Raw genomic sequence first — 23,443 nt, 5'->3', positions numbered from 1 at the left:
CAATTTTTTTTTTTATCAGGGCTGTACTACAGCTCTTGGGTAGTTATACCTGGCTTTGCAAATAAGATTTTAGTTTATTGAGCAGAATTAAGTCATAATAATTTTCCTGGCTTGCAGTAGTGGGGCAGGAAAAGTAGGAGAAGTAGGACTGAATCTTGCTTCCTGCTTGGGAGCAAGAGATGGAGGCTGAGAGACAGACATTCCCTGTTGCTGTGACAATGCCAGCACTCTTTTGTCCTCTCTGAACTCTGAAATCCACTGACATCTCTAACCACGTGTGCGGGCTGCCTAGAGCTATATGGCCAGAGGAGGAGAGGAGGCCAAGGAGGAAGGTGGCAAATGGCTGCACTTCCACGCATGGAGATAGTTGAGGAAGCAGAGGAAAAGTTGCCCTGCCCAACTTGCTATTTACAAAGCGGATTATGACATAAGATAATTCATTCTTGCCACTAATATTTCCCTGTGTCAAGGGATTAATTCCAGATCAGACTGAGAAAGGTTTGCCATACCTAAAATCTTCCGCCCAGTTTACTGAAGCTTTTGACAGTATTTCAAAAGCCAGTCAATAATTTGACAGTATTTCAAAAGGAGATTTCTTGAAAAAAAAAACCGCATGCAAATTTCACTCGGCTCTTTTGGAAGTCATTCTGAAACATCTCTAGACAGCTTTTCCTTCATATGCTCAAGTAAAGTATTGGGCGTTTGTGAACGGACAGAGTGAAAGAGAAGAACTGGAAACAGAGAATGAAATGAGAGCTTCAGCCCAATCCTACCTAAATCCCCACATGGGGGATTTCTGGCTGCTGGAGATCTCCTTGGGATAAGGGGATATTTGTAACAGGCACTGTCTTGATTTGTGCATGCGAATCAGGCCCATGGAGGGGGTTGTGATTTGGTGTGCACCACTGCTGATCTCACCCCTCCCAAGCCCAATCTGCCCACACCCTGCCCCATCTGCTCCCCGTTCCTCCCTCCCCTGCCCCGTTCAACCCCCTCCCTGCCCTCCCCCATCCTGTTCTGTCCCTATGCTGAGCTTACTTGCTCCAGACGACCTCCTTCACTCCTGTGCTGCCACAAAGTGCTTTGTGGCACTTTTGCAGCAGCCAGCCCTGACGGAAAATGTATGCTGCTAGCACTTCCTTTAGTTAGGACTGGGCTGTTGCCAGGTTTCAGAGTCTCACCCAAAGCATTTCTGGATTTAACCTTCCTTTTCAGGGGCTCTCAGGAAAGGGCTTAAATCTTATGGTGAGCAAAATGTGATAAATTCACAAGTGCTCAAAAACTAAAGGGCAAAATTGTTTTCCAGAAGTCCTATTGCCATCCTTTGACTCCCATTCTAGAGTTCAAATCACACCCACTTTCCAGCTTGTTTTTCATGCCTTGGTATATCTGGTATATCTTTCTATCTGTGAGGGAAAGTGACTGAGAGGCAGACATCAATACGGGCATAATAAATCTACTGTATTGTAGATACACGTGGGGAAGAGTGCCATAATTCCTACACCGGAGATCAGTCAGTCTGGCAAGTTTGAAATCTTTTTAACAATCACTACACACTGCTAGTTTCCATCTTCTGCTGTGACAAGCACCACCCTGAGCTGCCATTAAAAAAAAAAAATTAGTGGTGGCCATTTAACCGATGATGAATCCTGGGACAATAGTGCCCACCAAAAGGCAAGTATGCCGTGCAGCTTCTGCCATTGTGAATGTAGGCAGTGATGAAGACCAGTTCAAATCATTATAAAAAAGGAACATAAACCTGAAAAGGAACTGGGCTCTGAGGAGGAATCAGGACTGTACAAGTTGGTGCCCAAACAAACAGAGATGGACCCAAATGGCTCAGCATGAGAAATCGGAGCAGGGCCGGCTCATCCATGAGCCTGACTGAGATGGTTGCCTGGGCAGTGGATTGGCAAGCAGCACCCACCCTCTGCCTAACAACAACAACAACAACAACAACAACAACAACAACAGGTATTTATATACCGCCTTTCTTGGTCTTTATTCAAGACTTTATTCAAGGTGGTTTACATAGACAGGCTTTTATTTAAATCCCTTATTAAATAGGGATTTTTACAACTGAAAGAAGGTTCTTTCTTTCAAGAACCACTACATTCAAGGTGTTTTATTCCGATCTGGCTTCACATTCTGGCCTCCAACCTCCCACGCTCAGAGCAGATGGAAATAGCTCGGCTTCAGCTTGTCAGCTGCTTCAAGGTCGCACGGTACCAGTGGCCTCGAACTGGCGACCTTGTGGATGTTATCTTCAGGCAGACAGAGGCTCTACCCTCTAGACCAGACCTCCTGCCTCCTGCCTATCCACTCACCGTCACTGCTTCTCAGCTCACTTTTTCTCACTTCTTCCACCTTCTTCTCACATCTCCTCCCACTCCCTGGATTGGAAAAGGAAGGCTGGGACTGAGCAAAAGAGGAAGTGAGTAGGAGAGGAGAGTGGTGGGCTAGAGTCTGGAACATCACCTGATCAGGGGAGTTTCAGGTGTTAGGACGAAATTGCAAGGAACAAGAGATGTGAGCAGTTATCTCCTAAATGTCTACGAGATATGTATGTCTTATTGTTGCTGTGGCAGTGGCATAGCTAAGGGAGTGCAGGGGGTAGCAGTTGCACCGGACATCAAGCTTTAGGGGGGCAACAAGCTGAGCTTGACAGTAGTGACCAAAATTGTGAAAAACTTGGTATAAGAACATGAGAACAGCCCCACTGGATCAGGCCACAGGCCCATCTAGTCCAGCTTCCTGTATCTCACAGCAGCCCACCAAATGCCCCAGGGAGCACACCAGATAACAAGACACCTCATTCTGGTGCCCTCCCTTGCATCTGGCATTCTGACATAGCCCATTTCTAAAATCAGGAGGTTGCACATACACATCATGGCATGTAACCCGTAATGGATTTTTCTTCCAGAAATTTGTCCAATCCCCTTTTAAAGGCGTCCAGGCCAGACGCCATCACCACATTCTGTGGCAAGGAGTTCCGCAGACCAACCACACGCTGAATAAAGAAATATTTTCTTTTTTCTGTTCTAACTCTCCCAACACTCAATTTTAGTGGATGTCTCCTGGTTCTGGTGTTATGTGAGAGTGTAAAGAGCATCGCTTTATCCACTCTGTCCATCCCCTGCATAATTTTGTATGTCTCAATCATGTCCCCCCTGAGGTGCCTCTTTTCTAGGCTGAAGAGGCCCAAACGCCATAGCCTTTCCTCATAAGGAAGGTGCCCCAGCCCAGTAATCATCTTAGTCACTCTCTTTTGCACCTTTTCCATTTCCACTATGTCCTTTTTGAGATGTGGTGACCAGAACTGGACGCAATACCTCCAGGTGTGGCCTTACCATCAATTTGTACAATGGTATTATAATATTAGCCGTTTTGTTCTCAATACTTTTTCTAATGATCCCAAGCATAGAATTGGCCTTCTTTACTGCCCCCGCACATTGGGTTGACACTTTCATCAACCTGTCCACCACCACCCCAAGATCTCTCTCCTGATCTGTCACAGATAGCTCAGAACCCATCAGCCTATATGTGAAGTTTTGATTTTTTGCACCAATGTGCATGACCTTACACTTACTGACACTGAGGCGCATCTGCCATTTTGCTGCCCATTCTACCAGTCTGGAGAGATCCTTCTGGATCCTCCCTCTGGTATGTATGAATAATACCATCATGTTATATATCATTGGAAAGGTAATTTAATGCAGAATACAGGGGAACAAGTGCCACTGGAATATCTGTATTCTATCAAAAGTTATGGCTAATTAACCAGAAAATGAAAACACAATTGCCTTATAGAACAAAAAGTAGATTTTCTTAACTCAGAACTGACCTATGAGACTGATTGTTGTTCCAGAAGTGCCCCTCTTATATTTAGCAAGAGAAGATTAACCATGCCTCTTCACCCCAATACAGTGTCTCAAATCTATTAGGGGCACACTTTTTATTTATTTATTGATTTGTTTTGATTTTGTTGGGGGGGGGGCTACAAATCTTCTTTGACCCTAGATAGCAGATAGATGCCTTTTCACTTTTGAAAAAGCCCAGACATGACGTCACTTCCGGTTGTGACATCACTTCAGGGGCAACATTTTGAGCTTGGCACCGGGCTACAGGATCATTAGCTACGCCACTGGCCTGGCCACCCAGGATCTGCCCAGAATTGATCTGATCAGGTGGACCCACTGTTGGATATGAGCCTTTGGCCAGTGCTGACCTGGCTAACCTGTGATGCCAGCCCTACATGTATGCAAGATGTGTAGCTGGCTTTGAAGTAACTGAACAGGATCTTTGAGCAAAAAGGCTAACATTGGGTTAGTATTACTGAGGAATCTTATTTAGCCAGCAATTGTAGTTGTTTGTTTAGGCAGCTGTAATTTTTTTTTCCTCACATTTCCTCTCCTCTTTAAAATCAGATGCAGCCATGGTAGAAGTTGCAGTCTGGAGCAGAAGGCTCCAGTTTCTCCACAAAGCTGCTTTCTTCCTGTGAAGGAAAAACAGCGACAACGGCTGTCTTAAAAAGAAGTTCTTCCACATGCTCACCTTTTCCCCTCCTGTGAATGGATGAAGGGGGAATGTCTCATTTAAGATGCTGCCCACTGCCCACAATATTTGTAACTACTCGTATTTTTAAAAAAGAAACTGTTCATTAATTGGGAGTATGTTTTAAATCCACCAGAACATTTTTAATGGATTAGTCCAGGGGTGTCCAAAGTTTTTGGCAGGAGGGCCACATCATCTCTCTGACACTGTGTCAGGGGCCGGGGGGGGGGGGGAAGGAAGAATTAATTTACATTTAAAATTTGAATAAATTTACATAAGTTTACCTAAATTAATATACTAGAGGTGGAACTTATCTGAATGAATGAAGGTCTTGCAATAGCTCAAGGCCTATAAAAGACCTTGCACAAAGCAAGGCTGGCCTTTCCTTTGCTGCCGCTGCTGCATCACAGACGTGAAACAGCAAGCAGTGGAGGGAGCCCTCATCCCACAGCTAATGCGAGAGGTCAAACAGTCGCCCTCACGCTGAGAGCGGTTGCGTCGGGCCAGTGCGGGCTCCAGCAAGTTTCCGGTGGGCCAGAGGTTCATTGGAGGCTGGGGTCTCCCTGAGGGCCACATTGGGAGTCCTCGAGGGCCGCAAGTGGCCCCAGGGCCGGTGTTTGGGCACCCCTGGATTAGTCAAACCAATTTATCAGCTCAACTTTGCAGCCCTGTGAATGTTCCTTTCCCAGACTGAATAAATGGCTCCCAATAGTTTTTTTTAAGTTTATTTTTTTAACCATATTTACTTTTAACAAATCTTTAACTGTAGGTGCTAGAGCTAATTTCCTTTCCTTTCCCAAGGCTGTTATAATTACATGGACTACAGATTCAATATGGTTGAATATTATTCACATTTCAACAAGCCCAACCAATATATTGATGCAGACGGAGGGCGATGGTACACTCTGATCTTAGAAATTGTTCTTTTTTATTTCCTTCCAGAAATGTTAGTCTTCTTTATACTCCCTTGTCTTCTGACTGCTAGTCACCATGGCCACATTAATAACACAGGCCTAGAAAACCGAGGGTCAGAAAAGTTTTCCCCAAACTTTATGGTGGTTTGATATGAGAACAACAACAAACCTTTATTAGGCATATAGTTTTACAACTAATATCTCCAAACAGTCATGTATGAAGGTATATATTAAAAGAGAGATAAGAAATAAGGGTTAAAACACACCAGTTTGCTTACACAGTTACTCCAAGTTGCTTAGAACCAGCAACTTAGCCCGCTTCAAGTTGCTCAAATGTAGAAATTTAGCAACTGGAAGGGTCACAAATTCAAATTCACCTGCCAGCAAAAGTTGTAAAGAGGTGATCTCAGAGAGACCTTTTTTGTTTCTTGACAATGAGGGGAGATACTGGTCTCTGAGCACCTGATTAAAAGCACAATGCAGAACAATGTGTGGAAGAGAGTGTACCTCTCTGAGGCCACAATTGCAAAATTGTTCTTCTTTCGGGGCATTTCTAAACCTACCAAGTAGGTCATTAGAAGGCAACACGTGATGCAATGTACGTAATGTACATCGGAATGTACGTAAAAGCCCTCCTTTCAAAGGGGCACTCTAAGAAGGACAGGTATTTTGGTTGTAGACCAAAGGTTAAGATGGAAATTTAGGGGCGAACATTTTTTTTGTGCTGCGGCCAAATTCTCTTGCCTTTCTATGTCTGTTAGTCTTGTTATCAAGAGCCTGATAGAAATCTCAAGTGTAGCAGCTCCTTGTAGATCTTCCTTGAGAGGTTTGATATGAATTCGGGGTACTGATTCCAAAAATGGCATCTGTTTTGCCCTATCACGTCTAGTTTTGGCGATATAGTATAGCCTCATTAGTGAATGGTTCAAGCAGCTTCCTCATGAGGAAGCCATGGTGTAGTCTTCCTCATGAGGAAGCTGCTTGAACCATTCACTAATGAGGCTATACTATATCTCCAAAACTAGATGTGATAGGTTAAAACGGATGCCATTTTTGGAATCAGCACCCCAAATATACCCAGGAATTGGTGTAACGTTTAAGGAAGCAAAATGTGTGTTGGCCTGTGTAATTTTCAATACATAGTCTTTAGTCTGAGTGGTGTGCAGAATGATCTGTTAGAATATGGAACTGTTCCTTCAAGCTCCCAGAATATGTATGAAGAGCATCACTCACTCACAGTCTTCCATTCTTTTCTACAAGAGCTGTACTCCCAGATTTTGCTCCCACTTTGTGTATAAGTATTCAGTAATTTGCAGTTTTAATTATAGTTCTTATATATTGTTGCTGATTTTATGTTTTACGTATTAAGTACGTCACCAGAAGACTGTCATAGGTATCCCAACAGAAATAAGTGCAACTAATGTGTTCTGTACCATAACCTTATCGTGACAAGGATAAAATACTGATCTTCAATTTACGTATAATTTATTTAGTGGGTTTAATACCAGCCCCCACCCCCACCCTGCAACTCTGTATTTGCCTTTGTCTGATGGAATTTTAAAATATCCAGTCTCGGAATCAGCCTTGGTGCATACCAGGGTGGATAGATATTGGACATTAAGTTGCTTTGACTCAATGGATTTGGGAACACTCGGTCCTGAACACCAGCTTCTTGAAATTCAAGATAGTTTGCATTGTATTATGTGCCGTTTTACTATCTGAGATTTTCCCCTCCCTCTTTTAATTAATAACTGCTTCCTGCTCTCAATTCAGGCAGCCCAATGACATGGCTCTTTTAATGCATTTCAGTTTCGCAGACTTCCTGCCTTTCTGATAGGCATCATGAAGTTTATCAGTCTTCCAAGGACAAAGACCTGCCCTTGTATCCTAGGAGTGCCCCTGCTGGACTTCCAACAGCAGTGCTCCATTGCTGTATAGCAGGGGTATCCGAACTCTTTGTCAGGAGGGCCACATAATCGCTCTGACACTGTGGAAAAAAAAGGATTATTTTACATTTAAAATGTGAATAAATTTGCATAAATGAATATATTAGAGATGGAATTTATATGAATGAATGAAGATCTCACAATAGCTTAAGCCCGAAAAAAAGACTTTGTGTAAAGCAAGGCCAGCCTTTCCTTTGCTGCCACTACTGCTTCACATACATGAAACAGAAAATAGTAGAGAGAGTCCTCGGTCCACAGCTCACGTGAGAGGTCAAACAGTCAGCCCTTGCACTGAGAGTAGTTGCGTTGGGCCAGTGTGGGCTTCAGCATGTCTCCAGAGGGCCAAAGGATCATTGGAGATTGGGGACACCTTGCAGGCTGGATTGGGGGTCCCCAAGGGCCACAAGTGGCCTCTGCGCTGGGGTTTGGGCACCCCTGCTAGGTAGTAACAGTTGTTGCAGTGCTCTTTCTGTCAAATGGACTGTGGATGTCAGGATCCTCACAGGCTAGACAAGGTGCCAGGAGACTTTTGTACAGTACATGCTTATGTCGAATCTGGATATCTTGGGAAACAGGGACACACAGGACCTGGGTAATCTGTGTATTGCTTGCAATGGTGATGCAGGAGGGGAAGGGGGGCAAAAGTTCCAGGCACCATGCTTGCAGGCCCCATTGGGTCGCTACAGCCTCCACTGCTGTCCAGAGCGATTCCAGGGGCTGGTGCAGCCCCACTCCGCAGCTCTCTGAAAGCCTTCTGAGGCCTCCAGAGCACCTTTAATAGTATTTCTGGTTTCTGTCGTGAAACCGGATGTACTGTTAAAGGCGCTCTGGAGGCCTCAGAAGGCTTTGGGAGCACCAAAGAAAATTGCACGAGGCTTTGTAGTAGGTAAGTGGCTTGTTGTGGACCTGTGCCCCAGGGTGCTACAGGGACCAGGTCCATTACTGTTTGCTTGCCCTACGTCCTTACTTAGCACCAATCTGCACATTATTCTCCCCAATCAATTTATCCATGTTCTTCATTTGAGGACCACTATCTGAGGTTCGGTTGGTGGGAACATGAGACAGGGCCTCTCAGTGGCATCCCTCCATTTGTAGAAATTCCTCCCCTGGGAGGCCCAACTATAGCCCAAATACTGCACCAAGATTTTTCAGTTTACTCAAGCATTCCTCTGAGTTTTTCGAGTTTAGTGGCTCACTGATACTGTTTCTGTGTCTACTGTCTGTGGCATTATTTTGTCTAAAAATAAAATGTGTTTTAATATTTTGTTATATTATCGTAAGCCACCTCAGTTGCTTTGGTGATTCCTTTGATGGGACAGAAAGGTGGCATGAATTTAAAAAAATAAATAAATCCATATACACAATGAGGAGTTAAAAAAAAACCTACTGAAACCCTGTACCTGCAGGTGGTAAACTAGCATGTTGATGAGAAACATAGCCTTAAGCATAGGCTTCTCTCGACAAAGCAAGAACTCTACATGCAAGTTCTTACATCTTCAGGAGGCAGATGTGGCATCAGTGTCAGCCATGTCAAATGACCCATACTCATAAGAATGCCTGCTTTCCTGGGCTGAACCTTCATGTCAGTGTCATGGGGGGGCAGTACAGGATCTTGCTCTAGAGCGGGGTAGGTAACCTACACCCTGTGGGCTGAATTTGATCCACCACCTAAAATAATCCATTCCCAAATAATCAGTCCCAAAAAAGATATATCCGCCTGCCCGCGGTGGTCCTAAAAAAAAATTTAAGTTTGTAATGCTATCTCTGTAAGGCTTGCAGTGTAAGCAGACCAAGGGAAAAAGCTTTCTTTGAGCATCATCCTCTGCTGGGCATGTGACTTTCCATGCTATGCCTATTTCTTCTTTCTTAGCTCTATGACCTAATTGGAAGGGTTCACGCATGTGCAGTCTTATGACTGACGGACTGGATGTCTGGCCCCTATGCAGAAGAAGGTTGCCAACCTCCACTCTAGGGCCTCCAGCAAGCTGGCACCAGCACAAAAACAATGCCCCCACCCAACACACACAATTTGAAATAGCACAGTCTGCAAATCTATTATTGCAGCCTACCATATCACTTTGTGTCGACCAGCTCTAACTCATGGTACCGTGAAGTAGTAGATCCAAGAGATGCCTGGAAAATGTTATGGAGAAAGCGTGCCACTGTTTCTCCATGATCATACTGATCTATCACTTTCTCAGGTAGGAGTGTTGATAACTGCGTTCCTTCCTGCCTTCCAGCTCCACAAGGCACTCTGGGGCAAAAACCAGCAGCCATTCATGGTTCTTTTTGGGCAACAACAACCGCTTCTGACAATGGGGTTTGCAGAACGGATCCCCCTTGATAAGTGGCGCATACCTGTATGTCCCTTCCAGAACAGAATTCCCTGTTCTGCACACTGGGAGCAGGTCAGTTTGGGGTTATGGAAACAATGCCTCAGATTTGTGGCACGCACTTGCTACCATTGGCTTGTGGAGTTCGACCTCTTGCGTGGGCTCACTTTCGCCCTGTGTTTCACGTTGCACAACAGTGGAGGAGCAACCTTGGGCAGCCAAGATACAGTGGCCACTAATTGTTTTTAAAATCAAGTCAAGTTTGAGGATTTCAGTGTTTAAACTTCAGGTGTCGGATTTGCACACTAGATGCCTTGCAATTGTTCAGAGAAGTGACAACAATGCCCCCAAAAGATAGAGAGAGAGCACCGACTTTGCTCTGGAGCCAGAAAACTGAACAGGGAGGGTGGGGACTGCATGCTTTCAATGCAAGAATATCTGTCTACCTATCTGCCTTAGGTATTTATTAGGTATTTATAAGGCACCTATTACAATGGGTATCTCACATCCTTATCTAGCCTTGAATTAGGGCTGTCCTCTGACCCACCCTCCTCTCCATGGTCAGTAGGATGAACTTCATTATTCAAAAGAAGCAACAGCAGCATCCTCTTTTGCAATCCCCGCTGCCTATTTTGAAGGTTTGGTGTCATTCTTGAAGGTAGAGCCTCTGATAAAATCGACCAACCTCCTATAGCAGCGGTTTTCAACCACTGTGCCGTGGCACACCTGGTGTGCCGCAAGGCTGCCTCAGATGTGCCACAGGGCCAAGGAGTCAGGCAGCAGCAGCAGCAGCTGCAGCATGCCTGGGAGAAGCGGCCGCTTGGAGCCTCACGTGGCAGCAGGAGAAAAAGGAGCAGCCCGCCAAGGGGCTTTGGAGCACCTACTATTGCTGGTGCCTGCCCCGTACGCTGACTGGGCAGCCAGAAAAGCCTGGAAGAGCTGGGGAGAAACGGCAGTGGGAGCGTGGAGGGAGTGAGAGCGAGCAGTGAGCCAGAAGGTGGAAGCAGGTGCGGAGCCAGAAGCAGCTGGCTGGAAGAGGATCCTTGAGAGACCCTTTTCCTTGCCTGCAATGCCCCAAAGTGACCCTCCCTGCATTGTCTCCACTGGCAAGGCTTTGGCAGGAAGGGCACTGGGCCACAATCCTGTCCACACTTACCTAGGAGTAAGCCCCACTGACTATAATGGGGCTTACTTCTGAGTAGACGTACAGAGGCTTAGGCTCTTGGTTGAATACATGAGCAGGCAATTGATGTTTTTCTTCCCCCCACCTCCTCCCCTCCTGAACACACATTTCCCCCATCATAATTGCAGTTAACCCCTCTCTTACTGCCCCCCTCCCTCTTCCCCACCCTCCAAAGTCCAGAATCAGGTGCCTGCATTCTCTCTCTCTTCCCCCCACCCCAGTGAATCCTGCACTTGCTTCAGCCGCATCTCCTTACTGCCCCTCACCCCACATTTCTCCAGTACCGGCTCAGTCTCACCTCTCTTTGCCAACACTTCCTGGCATATCAATTGATAACGATGTGATCACCTACTTCAGAACATTGGAGGTGTTCCCTCCTTCCTCAGGGTAAGGGGACTTACATTCTTAGCCCGTGCAAGACCCAGGTGGCCCCAATGGGCCTCCCCTGCCCCAGAATGCCCTACCAGCAGCAAAACATATCACCGGGAGCCCTCGCAGCTTGTCCTCTAACACCATGGCCCTGCACTGACTTGCAGTGAGAGCTGGCAGTGCTTCCTTGGACCCATTGGATGCAGCCGTTGCCATTTCTGCGCCACTGCATCTCTTAGCCCTAGAGAGACTTAGGATTGGGCTGTGAAGCTGTTTCTCCCTCAGTATGTATTTGTTGATTTAAGGAGATTTTACAATACACAATTTTGGCTTTATGAGCTAACTTTGGAGTGTGATCCTCGCATAAGATGCGGTCTAACTGTACCTGGTGGAATAATTGATAACACTGTGTTTGCTTGTTGCCATAGAAATATTAGGTAAGAAGTTCTCTGCAGGAATCAGAGTCCTGGATGTAGGAGGAAAGACTTTGTCACTGGCATCTTCACTAGTTTTGGATGCCAACATCTTAAGCTTCAGCATTCTTGGAAGTGAGAAATGCTTTTTTCCCCACATTCCACATGTCATTTTTCTCATTCCACAGTATACCTTTTCCCACATTTCATGGAATGGCTGACAGTTTATCTTTCAGCTGCTATACTGTAAAAAGACTTCCTGATACAGCACCAGTACTTTTTAAAGAACTACAAGTTGGATTCATTTGCAGGTTCAGGTTGAGCATCCCTAATCCAAAATGCTTCATAATCTGAAATTTTTGAACACTGACATGACACTACAAGTGGAAAATTCCACATCTGACCTGATGTGATGGGTCATCGCAGTAAAAATGCAGGCACACAAAGGCTGTTTATTCAGTGTCCCCAAGCAGGGCCTAGGAGAGGGGAGTAAAGGGGGTAATTTGTACCCAGGCCCAGGGTCAGAAAGGGGGCCTAGGAGCCAAAGGAGGGGGTCCAGAAAGTTCCTGGGATCTTATATTTTCCTATCTCACCTGAATTCACTGCCTGTGCATGATGCTGGGGGGACAAATGTGGGCATGCAGTGGCAACTGCTATATACACCAGGCCCAGGAAAGCATCCAAGACCCTCCTTAACACAGTGTCATATCTGAGAGGAACTGGCCTGCTACAGTTGCTCTTTGATTTGTGGATCTGATAACCATGAAGGAGTGTATAGGAGCTCAGGGACACCACTGCTGGGCTACAGCTGCTGCATAAGTTCATTTTGGTGCACACAGCACACTGTCCATTCTAGTGTTAGCCCAAACACAAAGATGCAAATTTTCTGCTATGATTTTCTATATTTTAAAGAGTGTGTGTTTGGTTTACCATATTCCTATATTGAGCTGCCAGTGCCACATGGTGGGGTAGACCTGGGCTCCGCATCAAGAAGCCTGGAAGACCTGGGCTCCAAAGACAATTCTGGCTGTCAGCACCCTCTGCCTGCCCTATTTTGCCCTCCATTCTGCTCGACCCCATTGTCCCCCTCCCTGTTTGGGAAGGGTCCCCAAAAGAAACTTTGTACCCCCTGATAAAATTCCTCTCAGAGGCCCTGTCCCCAAGGGAAAAAGACCATCCCACCCCCACTTCAGCTGTGATATATCTTTTCTGTGCACACCTCATTCCAAGGTATCTCATTAAGGGCACAATCCTAACCCACTTTCTAGCACCGACATAAGGGCAGTCTAGCTCCGAGGTGAGGGAAAAAACATTCCCTTACCTTTAGGAGGCCTCCATGAGTGCCACTCAACTGCAGGGTGCAGCATATGCCCCATTGGCACAGCTATGCCAGTGCTGGAAAGTTGGTTAGGATTTGTGCCTAAGTTATGCAAATTTTCCAAAATCTGAAAACAATCCAGAACACTTCTGGTCCCAAGCATTTTAGATAAGGGATATTCAACCTGTACTGCCCAGAACATAGAAGTACTTTATATATTGTTGCAGTGGGAATCAACTTCTCGTTTTTTAAAAAATAAAAAATTTATTGATTGTTCCTGAGAATGCAGCAGCATTCTCTAGATTTCATTTGCATACAACAGGCCACTTGATGCTGTTATCCTTTCACATTTCACACATTCTCACTGATTCTTAATGAAAAATGTAAATGTTTACCATTCTCATTCAGTGTCTTTTTATATATCTGGAGCTTTGTTCTACAGTTATGTCTGAGAGGTGGATAAACCCAGATCTCTGTCTGCTGGTTAATGATAAACTGTTTGGCAATCATAACATGTCCATTGGTTCCCTTGATCTTAGAACTTCCTTGTTCTTTAAAAATTCATCAAAATGCATGAGCCCTGTCAAAGGGTAGAGTGATGGGCAGAGGGGGTTTCAGCAGCATTTGACATCGTTGTGGCTTTATTGTAGTTAGCATTTCTGCTGCATCTTTTGAAAATACTTTACACCCATTGTCTCTGCATTAACCCTATGAGGTAGAAATTTTTTTTAAAATTATAACCCCTATTTGTCTTCATAGTTTGTCCAGTTATTCCAAAAGGCTATTAAGCATACAATATAGTCCGTTTCTGTTATCCAGTAAGGAAAGCCAGAGGGTAGAGTGGGAATGGGAGTTGTGCCTTGCTCCCACCATAACTAGTACTGGCTCCTACCTCTCTGTGTGTGCCACTTCAATTTCCGTTCAGAGCATACTGGAATTAACTGTGCAAATGATAGTCTTCACTGTCAGCACAGGTAAAACCTCTCTCCTAGATTAAGAAGGAACTCCTAAATCCAAGGAGTCCCACTGAAAGCAAGATTTTAGCAGTCTGATGGGTGTGGCAACTCCCTCCCTCCCAAGTGAACTGGGATCAGGCAGGCATGGCAAAAGTAAAAGACACCCTAAGATGATGCCTCTATGGGGTATAGGGGGTGTTAAAAATTTTGGTGCGTGTTATGGAGGGTATGGGGATGTGGGATGCAAGATGCCTTAGCTACACCACTGACTAGCTGAAAAAAAAAATTTAAACCTGGATATATAGAGTGCAAACAAATTAATCTCAATATAGACACAGAGGCGATCGCTCAAGAAAGTGAACTCAAACTTTTCAGAGACTGAAGTTCAAGTGATTCCATGTCAGAGATCTCAATGCACATGCAGAACAGATCACCCGAGGAAGTTAGCACAACTTTTAGATCACTCAAGAAAGTGAGCAAAACTACAGACTCCAACTGAAGTCACAATATAGATTATATAGTCAGAAAATTAATCATGTCATTGTCACACTTTATATATAGGGGATAGAGACATGGAGGACTTGGCTAAAGTGAATTCACACACAAAGGAACTCTCTCTCTCTCTCTCTTTCTCTCTCTCTCTCTGTTGTCTTACACATACACTATATATTCACACAGCACCCCAAACATTTTAGATCATGTTCAAACCACTCCACATATGTATCTTGTACTAATGCTTACAACAATCCTATAACACCAGCCTTATAAGCTCCAAATAAGAGGCTGAGGTGAGAGGCTGAAGATGAGTAGCTTACCTAAGGCTACTGAATGAGTTTGTAGCAGAGGCAATAATCTGGAACTTCTTAGTTCAAAGCTTAACCTCTCTTTAGCCACTATGCTATAACATACCAGATTTCAAATAAAATCTGTTTTGCATAGTCGTTGTGACAGTCCTTGACCTATTTCCATTCCACATGCATTTCATAAACATGTTTTGCCACTGTTTAAGGATATTAACTAGATTATACATTGACTAAAAACTGGGATAAAAAATATCTGTTGTTAATAATAATAATAATAATAATAATAATAATAATAATAATAATAATAATAATTATTATTATTATTATTATTATTATTATTATTATTATTATTATAAAAAATAACTTTATTTTTACCCTGCCTTTCTCTCCAAAGGGATTCAAGGCGGCTTACAACGGGTTAAAACAGATTAAAAACATAATTTAAAAACAGATAAAAGCATATTAACACATATCATAAAAACAGTAGTCAGATAAAAAGTAGTCAGGTAAAAAGAGTATAGAGCAGCAAATCATAAAAGAATCAGGCCTGTAAAAATATTAAAAGATGTTGAAAAGATGTTAAAAAGGCTGAGAACTCAGAAGGCTTGTTTAAACAGAAGGGTCTGAATCCCACCCACTGATGTCATCGGGGGAGGAGGGTAACTCTATCAACGCTTTCCTGTGGGGTGACTATCCAGAAACTCCCCACTTTATACTGCAGTCACTCGGTGCATGCACATGAAATTACTATCATCTTTCCCACATTATCTTTGCTTCTGCTTCCCTCCCCTTCTTCTGTATTTTGAAATTATGAATCCCTTTACAACAGGAAACCATCTCATTCTTTTCTTATGTAAAACTGCTTTGAACTTTTTGCTCAATAAGGCATATATAACTCTCTCTCTCTCTCTCTCTCTCTCTCTCCCCCCCCCCCTCATTTTCTACACAATTAGTGAGAATTTAGGGTTTAGGTTTCTTTGTTTTCTAAGGGCTGCATGCATGCATCCACAGCTGCTCACACATGCATAGCTGGTTGGGCCATAGACTACCTTCCTCACACCACTTTTTTTGAGATTGTTCAACTGAGCAATTAAATGTGGATTGTTGGAGAATTACAATTTACAAATATGTGCCTAAAAAGAAGGGCTGGAATGATAAATGTTGGTCCCTGGACAAAAATTTAAGTGATGTACTGACCTTTCTCAAATGCAATATGGTCCTACACTTAAAAGTAACCCACTTACCAACATACTCCAAAAAGTGCTGCCAACCATTGTTTTGAGGTAAGGAAGGTGCCAACCCCTTCAATAAGCCATCCTAGGCTGTGCCTACAGTCACCAAATGTTCAAATTGGCTGTGCCTCAAAGGTGTAACAGACGCCCATCTTTTTGGATTGCAGATTGCCTCCCAGGTTCTTTGTCTCTCAAGAGACAAGTTCTCTTGTCATTGATATTTGCAGGGGAAAAAATGTAGACATCTTTCAGTTTGAAATTTAGCAGTAGGACAGAGATCAGCACTTTATTAATATATTTCTGTGAATTGATTCTCATGTAGTAAGCTGTTTTCTTTCCAGCAGCTGAGCGCTATGAGCTTCACGTCATTTTATTTATGTTAAATGTGCTGAAATGGCCTAGTCAACTTCAAAGCCCTTATCTCGTGTTATTCTGTCCATATTCACTGAATGTAGGAAGGGAAGTGAGACCAGGGCTTGGCCAGGTGGGGCACAGGCTGAGAACCCACACCCATCAGATGGCCCACTTTGGCTTGGATAGCTCCTTAAACTTCAGCACTAGTGGCAGCAGAAGTACCCAGTATCCCATCAGGGAGTGGTTGGCAGGGGCAATGCAAAATTTTGCCCCAGGGCCCCCAGCAACCTGGTACTAGCACTGAGTAGAGCCATATGATCAGGTTCCACCCATGGTGGTTTACGTCTAATACAGCCTAATTTTCAAGTGCACTGAATGTGCTGCTGCTATAGGCCATGGCCAGTGGGTATGCCCCCACTTTCTCCTGTGTTCACTGGCAGAATAATAGGAGAACACGAGAAAAGGGCTAATAGTATGTGTGTGTACTTATGTGTGGGCATGTACAGAAGAGAGGATGTTGTTGGAAATGACAAAGGACACAGCTCTACAAAATGAAACAGAGAAAGTGATGTTGACTAAGAAGTAAGTTGTCCCACTGTGTGCAATGGGGCTTATTCCCAGGTAAATGTGCATAGGACTTCAACTTTAAGCTAAAAACCTATGAACACCTACTTTACACCCAACTGAATTATATAAGGGTCACATGTTTTTATGGAACACTTTGGAAAAACTGAAAGCATTAGAAGTGCCTATTAAATTGGACAGGTGTGGCCACAAGATAGATCAGGACTCAGGAGCTACCTGAGTATATTTCTGGGGGATTTACTGTAAGCTAGCAAGGACTTTCGATTCCCAATTGTTTGACAATAGGAACAGCAGAAGATTTTTTCTTATACAACTGCTGAAACCAACCAACCACAACAACAAAAAGGAGCTGGGACAGAGTGTCACTAAGGTTTGTGTCACCGAGTATGAGAACCCCCATGATGGATCTCCTCCTGTATCAGACCATACAGAATAAATTACATTAACATATGCACAGCCTAAATGCAATGGCATCACTAGGATTGGTGCGACCCCCCTCCCATTCACTTTATTTAATATATAACAGTACGGGTCACCCAACAAATCAGTAAACAACAGAAAAACGGGGACCAACTTGATGACACTCACAGAACTGATTAAGGGCCCAATCCTATGCATGTCTACTCTAAAGAAAGTCATATTATAGTCAATAGTAAGTCCTGCATAAGTCTGGATAGGATTGTGCTCTAAGGCGTTCTAATATATGAAATAAATATAACAGGATGATAGTATTCATAAATACAAATTTTCCAAAAAGTTTCCAACATTTTGGCCACTAGTGGGGTCACACACACACCCCCAGGATGTCACTAGGTGTGGTCTGCACTCGCCTAGTAACGCCAGTGCACTGGGAAATCAGCCTTCAAATCTGCTGAAGCTACAGCCTTAGTTTCTCTTTAGTTCTTGAAATCTGGATGGAGTTCTCCCTCAGAACCATAGCAGGAGATAGGGTTAAAGGCCTTCTACTCCTTGCCCTGATCTAGCTGCTAAGGTTAAAAAAATTAACCATGTCCTAGTTACAAAAAAAAAAACCTAACTGCCACTCAATCCTATTCCCCACCACACAGAAGCATTCAGCCATAATAAAATAAAATAAAAATCCCTCACCTCTGAGAAGGCCCTCTGATGACCTGTGAGTCTCCTTGGACCTATGCCAGCTACTTAGGTAATTCCAAGAAAAGTCAGTGGGTGGGGTACACAGAAAAATGGTGGATAAGATCTGGTGAATGTGACTGCCACTGGATTCACCCCCTCCCCAACATTCCCCTCTGCTCCTCACCTGAAATGTCTTGTTACTCCCCCTCCCCACCCACTGCCCTTCCCTGCTGCCAATGTACCTCTTCTGGTGGTGGCTGGGCACTCCAGTAGTGTATTCAGAGCCCAATCCTATGCATTTATACTCAGAAGTAAGACCCATTATCATTAATGGGGTTTACTCCCAGGTAAGTGTGGATAGGATTGCTGCCTCAGATTGCAATCCTATCCACACTTACCTGGGAGTAAGCCCCATTGTGGGACTTACTTCTGAGCAGACATGACTTACTGAGCAGACTTACTTCTGAGCAGACATGCATAGGATTGGGCTATCAGTTGCCTGTCATTCTCCCTGTTGGCTGTGTTGCACATGTTGATGCTACACTGGCAGTGCCCATGGAGAGGGCAGAACCCAAATTTCATCAAGGAAAGGCACTCATAGAATTGGGCCCTAAGCCTGCTTTAAATATACAGTGTAGTCTAAAAACTCAGATCTAGCACTGAAAACAAATTACTTGTCTGAGCAGATAGTCTAAGCACCTGGTTCTTTCATTCTAAGTGAAATGAAAACCTCTTAAAGTCAATCTTCTGCCTTTACAAGCTGTTGACTTTTGGGTAACTATGGGCACAATCCTAACCAGATCTACTCAGAAGTAAGTCCTATTGTGATCAATGGAACTTACTCCCAGGAAAATGAGGTTAGGATGGTAGCCTATGTTTCCACTAATTTACCCCCTCTTTTGCTTACCATCTGATGAAGAATCCTATGGGATTCAAAAGCTTGCTGCTCCATGCCAGTCGAGTTAGTTTGGTTGGTCTTAATAAAAGCATTGCACTATATTTAGACTGTAGATTTCAATTCTATCTCTACATTTATTTGCCTGAGCTACAATTTTACACCTGGGTCCAGATGATGGATCTTGGGGTTTTAATAAAACAAACAAGCACCTCAAAGCTGATCCAAATAGATCCTCAAGCATCAAATCTGCCCACTGTCCCCACCCCAGTATGGAGCATTATAGAACTAGGGGTGTCTACTTTTTTATCTATTGTTATTGGAACAATAGACAAAATGGCACCTTAAAGACAAAAATAATTGTGCCACTAACTTTTATAGCCAAGAGTTCACTCTTTCACCAAAAACAAAGTACATTTTCCAAAAATCATGTGCTGTTTAGAATGGGAAGTCTAATCTAGTATGGAGTTTCCTGGGAGCACTTGGAAAACAAGGGGCTGGTTGTGCCCTTTGAGTATCAGTAATGAATATCTAGTTTTTTTTTGTATTTGAGGCTCTTAGTGCTATTGAAAATGTCCCATTGTTTTTTCCCATCCATCCTCTATCTGGCAACTGACCTGCTGCCTCTTGCGTCAGGAACTTTTAGGCTTCGACATCATGAGTTTCTTGGACTCTCAGTGCAACACTGGAAGTGCAGGAAGCAGGTAGTACTTGAGGGGGAAAAAATTATATTGCATCCAGTTTCACAGTCAGGGACATGTTGCAACTGTTTAGAGAGGTTCCCTCACAAGGTGTGGTAGAGAATGCTAGACCTCAGGAAAGTGGCAGATCTTGTGCAGCTCCCCCAGAGGGGGCGAGCAGGTGAAAAAGAGGGCAGAAGGAGTGAGTGAGCAAGAAGTGCCTGCACACGTGTGAACTCTCAGTGGTGTGGTGGGAAAGCAGGCATATTCTGGGCTCAATCCCCAATGCCGCAACATCCTGCAGAAGAGTACAGGCAAGTGAGCAAATCCGAAGAGGCTGCCTGCTCTAGTCTCTGTCCACTGTCCTTCTCTTCCTATAACACAGGGGTGCCCAAACCCCGGCCCCGGGGCCACTTGCGGCCCTTGAGGCCTCTCAATGCGGCCCTCAGGGAGGCCCCAGTCTTCAATGAGCCTCTGGCCCTCCAGAGATTTGTTGGAGCCCACGCTGGCCAGATGCAACTGCTCTCAGCATGATGGCCAACTGTTCGACCTTTTGCATGAGCTGTGGGACGAGGGCTCCCTCCATTGCTTGCTGTTTCACATCTGTGATGCAGCAGTGGCAGCAAAGGAAAGGCCAGCCTTGCTTTGTGCAAGGCCTTTTATAGGCCTTGAGCTATTGCAAGACCTTCATTCATTCATATGAGTTCATCTTTAATATATTCATTTATGTAAACTTAAGTAAATTTATTCAAATTTTAAATGTGAATTAGTTCTTTTTTTCCCCCCTGGCCCCCCGGCACAGTGTCAGAGAGACAATGTGGCCCTCCTGCCAAAAACTTTGGACACCCCTGCTATAACACATACTTTCCTAGGCTCACGCCCAATGGGACTTACTTCCAAGCAGGCATGCATAAGATTGTGCTATTCATGCAGCAGGAAGAAGTGGGTCCAGGAAGCCTGTCCAGCTCGTGGGGGGGGGGGGGGTCAGAGAGAGATAATCTTTGCGAATTTGCTTGCCATGGTGGGGAGGCAAAGAATGCCAGGAAGGGGAACACAGGTGTGTTAGCAGGCAGAGGCAAGGATTGCTCCTGAGAGGAGTATCCTGGGTGGCATGGGATGCTGCTGAGAGAGTAAGCAAGCAGTCCAGGAGAGGGGTGAGAGGAAGAGGGGGCATCAAAGACACGCTGCAGAGGGACCACTTTAACCCATTTCTGCCCAGGTGCACACATTTGATCCCTGTTGCGTATATGCAACGTTGGGCAGAGATGGCTCTAACTGGAACCTGCCCTGAAAAAGTGATGGCAACAGAACTGTTGCTTGTCCCCAGCACTGAAGAATGACCTCGATGGACACTGGGCGTGCCCGGTGGGGGGCCTGCTGCTTGGAGGCACCTGGCCGCCTCTGCAGCGAACCCCAGACGGGCTGCCCAGCCAGGAACTCTCTGACCCAGGGGACACTGACTGGGCGCAGTGGAGGGGCGTGCCCTCTTCCGCCCCGCCTGCTCCAGCGCCTGCCCTTATATCTTCCTTGGCCACTGTCCGCGAAGCAAGCGTGCCTCTGGCCGATCCTGGCAACGCTAAGGAGAGGGTGGATGCTTTGGGGTTGGACGGGGCGATCGACGTTCGCGGATCCGCTCACTGGGGACAAGCGAAGCTGGTCCCTGCTCCTGCCTAGGCGCGCAGGTGCCCCGTCGCTTCCAGGTTGGCGCGCTCCTGGGCTGCGCATAGCTTGGAGGCTCTTCTTCCTCCGGCGTAAGGCTGCAGTCCCACCCACACTTTCCTGGGAGTAAGCCCCACTGACGATAGTGGGACTTACTTCTGAGTAGACAGGCAGAGGCTCGGGCTCTCGGGCTTTTTCCTGGTGCATTTTTAGCCAGTGGGTTCAGGGCGAGGTCATCCGACTGAGAGGGAAGGCAGCGCAGGACACCCGGCCCCTCCCGCCTCCTGTGCGGCGCGGCCAAAGAGCAGGACGCGGAGCCCGGCATGGGGGTGCCCGTGCCCGGAGAGAACGGCCCGCTGGGCGCCTTCTGGAAGAGGCTGAGCCGCACCCTGCGGCCGGAGCAGAACCAAGCCGGCGGGGGCCCTCGGAGCCTGGACGAGATGCACCTGCTGCAGCAGAAAAGGTCAGCCTGCGCGTGGCGTCGCGGCGGGGCCACTGGGGAAGGCGCCCTCACGCTGGACGTCCCTGGAAGGGGCGGGGGCGGGAGACGGGACTTGAAGCTTCTCTCTTGTGTGCCGCGCTTGACTTTGATGTGGGGCAGCAGCCCAGGGTGGCGCCGGGTCGTCTCCCCACGTGCAAAGTGGCGCTGCTCTTCTGCCACCTCCAGGGGCTCTCACCTCGGGGCCCAGTCCTATCCAGCAGTGCAGCCCCCATGAAAGGGAACAAGCACCCCCTGACCTGCAGGAGGCCTCCATGACTGGCCCCCTACTGCAGGATGCACCAGGGCTGGAAAATTGGATAGCAGTGGGCCCTAATTCTCCTCAGCAAGCCCCAGCTTCCTCCAAGTTTCCCCCCACTCCCACTTCCCCCCTCACCTAGCCCTGCAGAACAAGGAAAGGCTCCAGAGGTTTCATTGGTGCTCTGGGGAGGCTTCTTTAGAAGACATCCCCTTGGGCAGGGTGTCCAGATACAGTGGAGGACAGAGTGCCTGTACCAGCCATGTTCAACCTTTTTCATCTCACAGCACACTAAAATTGTCAAGGCACACCATCAGGTTTGTGACAAGGCACCCCATGCTGCTGGCCAGGGGCTCACATCCCCACATTGGCCTGACTAATCAATGTCCTTCTCACAAATTCCTGTGGCACACCTGTGGACTGCTTGCAGCACACCAGTGTGCCGCAGTACAGTGGTTGAAAATGGCTAATCTATACCTTTGAACCCAGCCATTTTCAACCACTCTGCTACTGCACACTGGTGTGCTGTGAATGGTCTTCAGGTGTGCCGCAGGAGTTTGGGGGAGGGTCATTTATTAGTAAGGCCATTGGGGGATGTGAGGCCCCCACCAACAGCATGGTGTGCCTTGTCAATTGTCAAAAAACTCATGGGTGTGCCTTGACAATTTTAGTACCTTGTCAGTGTGCCATGAGACAAAAAAAGGTTGAAATTCACTGCTTTAACTATTGTACAGAAGAGGGGCTTTGGGCAGGTGCAGTTTTTTAAACCCTTCCATGCTGAGCTGCACCTGCCAGATTTCCCTCTTCTATACAATGGTTAAAGATGGCTCTGGTCTCTCTGCCCCTTGGGAGAATTTCCCTTCCACTATTGGAGTCAGCAGAGGTGCAAGGGGTGGGGGGATTCTTCATTTTCTGTGCTGTATACACCAGGTCCTGCACAGAACTGGCAATTAAAAGACATTCCATGGGTGCCCTTTTTCCATGGAACTCAAGGCTGCATAAATAAGGTGGGCTTCCTCTTCTATCAAAAAGAAGCACCAGCTGTCCTCAGATCTGTTTCTGGTGCTCCCTCAGTACTCCCTTCTGTTAAAGTTGGTTTACTATTCTTATCAAATTGGGGTGGATTTTTCTCGCACACATATGCAGGTGTGTATTTTGTTTCAGGGGAAAGATTTCATAAAATTATATAGAATCCTAGAGAATCGTCACTGTCATTTCAGTGACAAAAGCAGTCTTCCTGTGTGGGACAGATGCTGGAAGGTAAAAACCACTTCTCTTGGAAATAGGTTCACAGTTAAATGCCTCCCCTGTGTCTTTTAAGAACACTTGTTGTAATGATCTTTTTATACTACATGCTAACTCTGTTAATTGTATCAGTTATTGGCACAAAAGTAATTCTTTTTTTAAATCAATCGCA

General features: G+C 45.6%; 1 protein-coding gene across 1 annotated transcript in view; it reads left to right on the top strand.

Moving 5' to 3' along the window:
* The first annotated feature begins 21,612 nt into the window (after window positions 1-21,612).
* Window positions 21,613-23,443, top strand: part of LOC136640119 (transient receptor potential cation channel subfamily V member 6-like) — a 31,622-nt gene continuing 29,791 nt past the window's right edge. Inside the window, exon 1 of the mRNA XM_066614977.1 lies at window positions 21,613-21,752. Coding sequence (XP_066471074.1) covers window positions 21,613-21,752 — 140 coding nt within the window. The remainder of the gene's footprint in view (window positions 21,753-23,443) is intronic.

This window comes from Tiliqua scincoides, chromosome 2, assembly GCF_035046505.1.
Source record: "Tiliqua scincoides isolate rTilSci1 chromosome 2, rTilSci1.hap2, whole genome shotgun sequence".
In the NCBI taxonomy this organism is placed as follows: Eukaryota; Metazoa; Chordata; class Lepidosauria; order Squamata; family Scincidae; genus Tiliqua; species Tiliqua scincoides.
Note: the sequence above shows the minus strand (reverse complement) of the source record. Positions and strands in the feature narration are given on the sequence as shown.